General features: G+C 41.2%; 1 protein-coding gene across 1 annotated transcript in view; it reads left to right on the top strand.

Annotated features, from left to right (window-relative positions):
• The window catches only part of atp6v0e2 (ATPase H+ transporting V0 subunit e2), a 7,641-nt gene that overhangs the window by 3,368 nt on the left and 2,383 nt on the right, over window positions 1-1,890 (top strand). Inside the window, exon 3 of the mRNA XM_023401963.2 lies at window positions 1,622-1,720. Within this exon, the coding sequence (XP_023257731.1) occupies window positions 1,622-1,715 (94 nt within the window). The 3' untranslated portion in view covers window positions 1,716-1,720. The remainder of the gene's footprint in view (window positions 1-1,621; window positions 1,721-1,890) is intronic.

The following is a 1,890-nucleotide window of genomic DNA, read 5'->3' as shown; positions in this document are numbered from 1 at the left end:
ATCGAGTAAAAACAAGATATGCGGGTAAGAAGGCAGATAAAGAGCTACTCCACCCTAGTCAGGGAACAGCTTATCAACCGAGGGGTTAAAATGAGGTTACATGAGCGCACACATGTGATGGTATATATTTCTCCCATTAAAACAAAAACAAAAATAATCACAATAAAATTTTCCACGACAACCTTTACTAAAGTCGTGTTTTGTATGAGGTCTTCATATCCACACTGTGTCTGTTTATTTGTTCCAACTATTTTAAATACTAATTAAATTAAGGAAAATAAGATGCACTGCCATGGATCCATGTTGCACTAATACAACTGCTGCTATCACTATTAATACTTTGTGTTGTGCTGATTTTTGTGCTTTATTTAAGTTCAGTAAATGAAATGTCGAGCCAGTATTTTTCAAACTGGGTTTATATTGTTGTGAACTTTGACCCAAAGCCAGTTACTGATCAGTAGCATCTCTTCAGATGGTCCCGTGAGAACAAAAATAAAGAAAATGATAATAAATAAATAAAAAGATATTTGTCTGCGGTTAAGTCTTAATGTTTACAGCCACATTGTGCTCCATTCAAACCGGCTTCATTCCAGAAAAAGCCTCCAAAAAGGCACAAAGACATGAAGATGAACAAAATGAGAAAACACCAGTGGTTCCATCAGTTTGGTCAAACCCACAGTGTAGCATCTTCCCAAATGTAAAATTGCAATTTAGCCTCTTGGCTCCCACAAAGTAGCTTATAATCAGGTTTGAATCCATTTACACACAAACCATAAATCAGCACAGTGCTTCAGATGACACCGTGTTAAAGGGCCGCTGTAAATACTGAGTGACGTAATCGCATCAAGCTAGCATGTCTGTCGCTACCAGCCACTAGCTTGAATCAGAGGAAACAGATGAAGGGACTTACAGTTTATCCTGGGCAGTGATACTGAAGGACACAGAGATCAAACTTCACCTGGCCAGCACACGGCCCAGGTGATCCAGGGGTCCTTCGTAGATTCACCCCGGCTGAGCTCTGTACCAGGTGCCTAATAATCCTCCTGACTTAAAGTCTGGTAAACACACGAGAAGCTTCCACCTGTCTCTGATGTAATTTTTTTTGCTAATTAAAATACATACAAATGATCGTTCCACTGAGTCCAGAGAACTGCAGTCATTAAAAGCAGATTCCTAACGCTTCATTCAGACCACCTTCACGATGTCCCATTGTGTGTGAGCTCACAGTGACGCTTGCCAGGTCATTAAGAAAACGTAGCTGCGTCCAGGCCGGCCTGCAGGTTGAGCTCATTAGCTTTGCAAAGCGATAGACAATCACATTTGATTAAAAGGGCGATAAAAGAAAAAAAAAAAGACACTGCTCACATTCATTTAGTCAAATAACAGCTCTGAGAGTTGGTTGGAGTTGGACGTGTTTAAAAGTTGTTTTTCCTGTGTAGTGCTGTTGTGTGCTCTCTGTACAGTACTGCTGGCGATTACAGCGCTGCGATCTATTGGTTGTTGCCCAAATCTGCAGCAACAAAACCCAAGTTGTAAAGAAAAGCAGCTTTTCTTTGAAGCTATACATAATAGAGTGTCCCTCTGTGCTAACATGTGACTCATTCTCTCTGTCTTCACTCAGTTGGTTGATAGCCATCCTGGCCCAGGCCAACCCCCTGTTTGGCCCTCAGCTGAAGAATGAAACTATATGGTACCTGCGCTACTTCTGGGAATAAACAAGGTCAGTTTGTCAGAACAACATTTAAAGGCACAGCCTCCTCTCGAAGGAGTCACTGGCTTGTCTGGCAGTTTAATCTGAATCCAGATCCACTGTTAACCACTACACATCTTCAATCATGTAAACATGTAATGCAGTTCTGTAAGTAGCATCATCCTTCGAGTTTAAAGGTC

This window comes from Seriola lalandi, unplaced genomic scaffold (genome assembly GCF_002814215.2).
Source record: "Seriola lalandi dorsalis isolate HSWRI2012SDOR001 ecotype SW California unplaced genomic scaffold, Sedor1 jcf7180002053842, whole genome shotgun sequence".
Classification (NCBI taxonomy): domain Eukaryota; kingdom Metazoa; phylum Chordata; class Actinopteri; order Carangiformes; family Carangidae; genus Seriola; species Seriola lalandi.
This window is presented reverse-complemented; position numbering and strand designations above follow the sequence as displayed.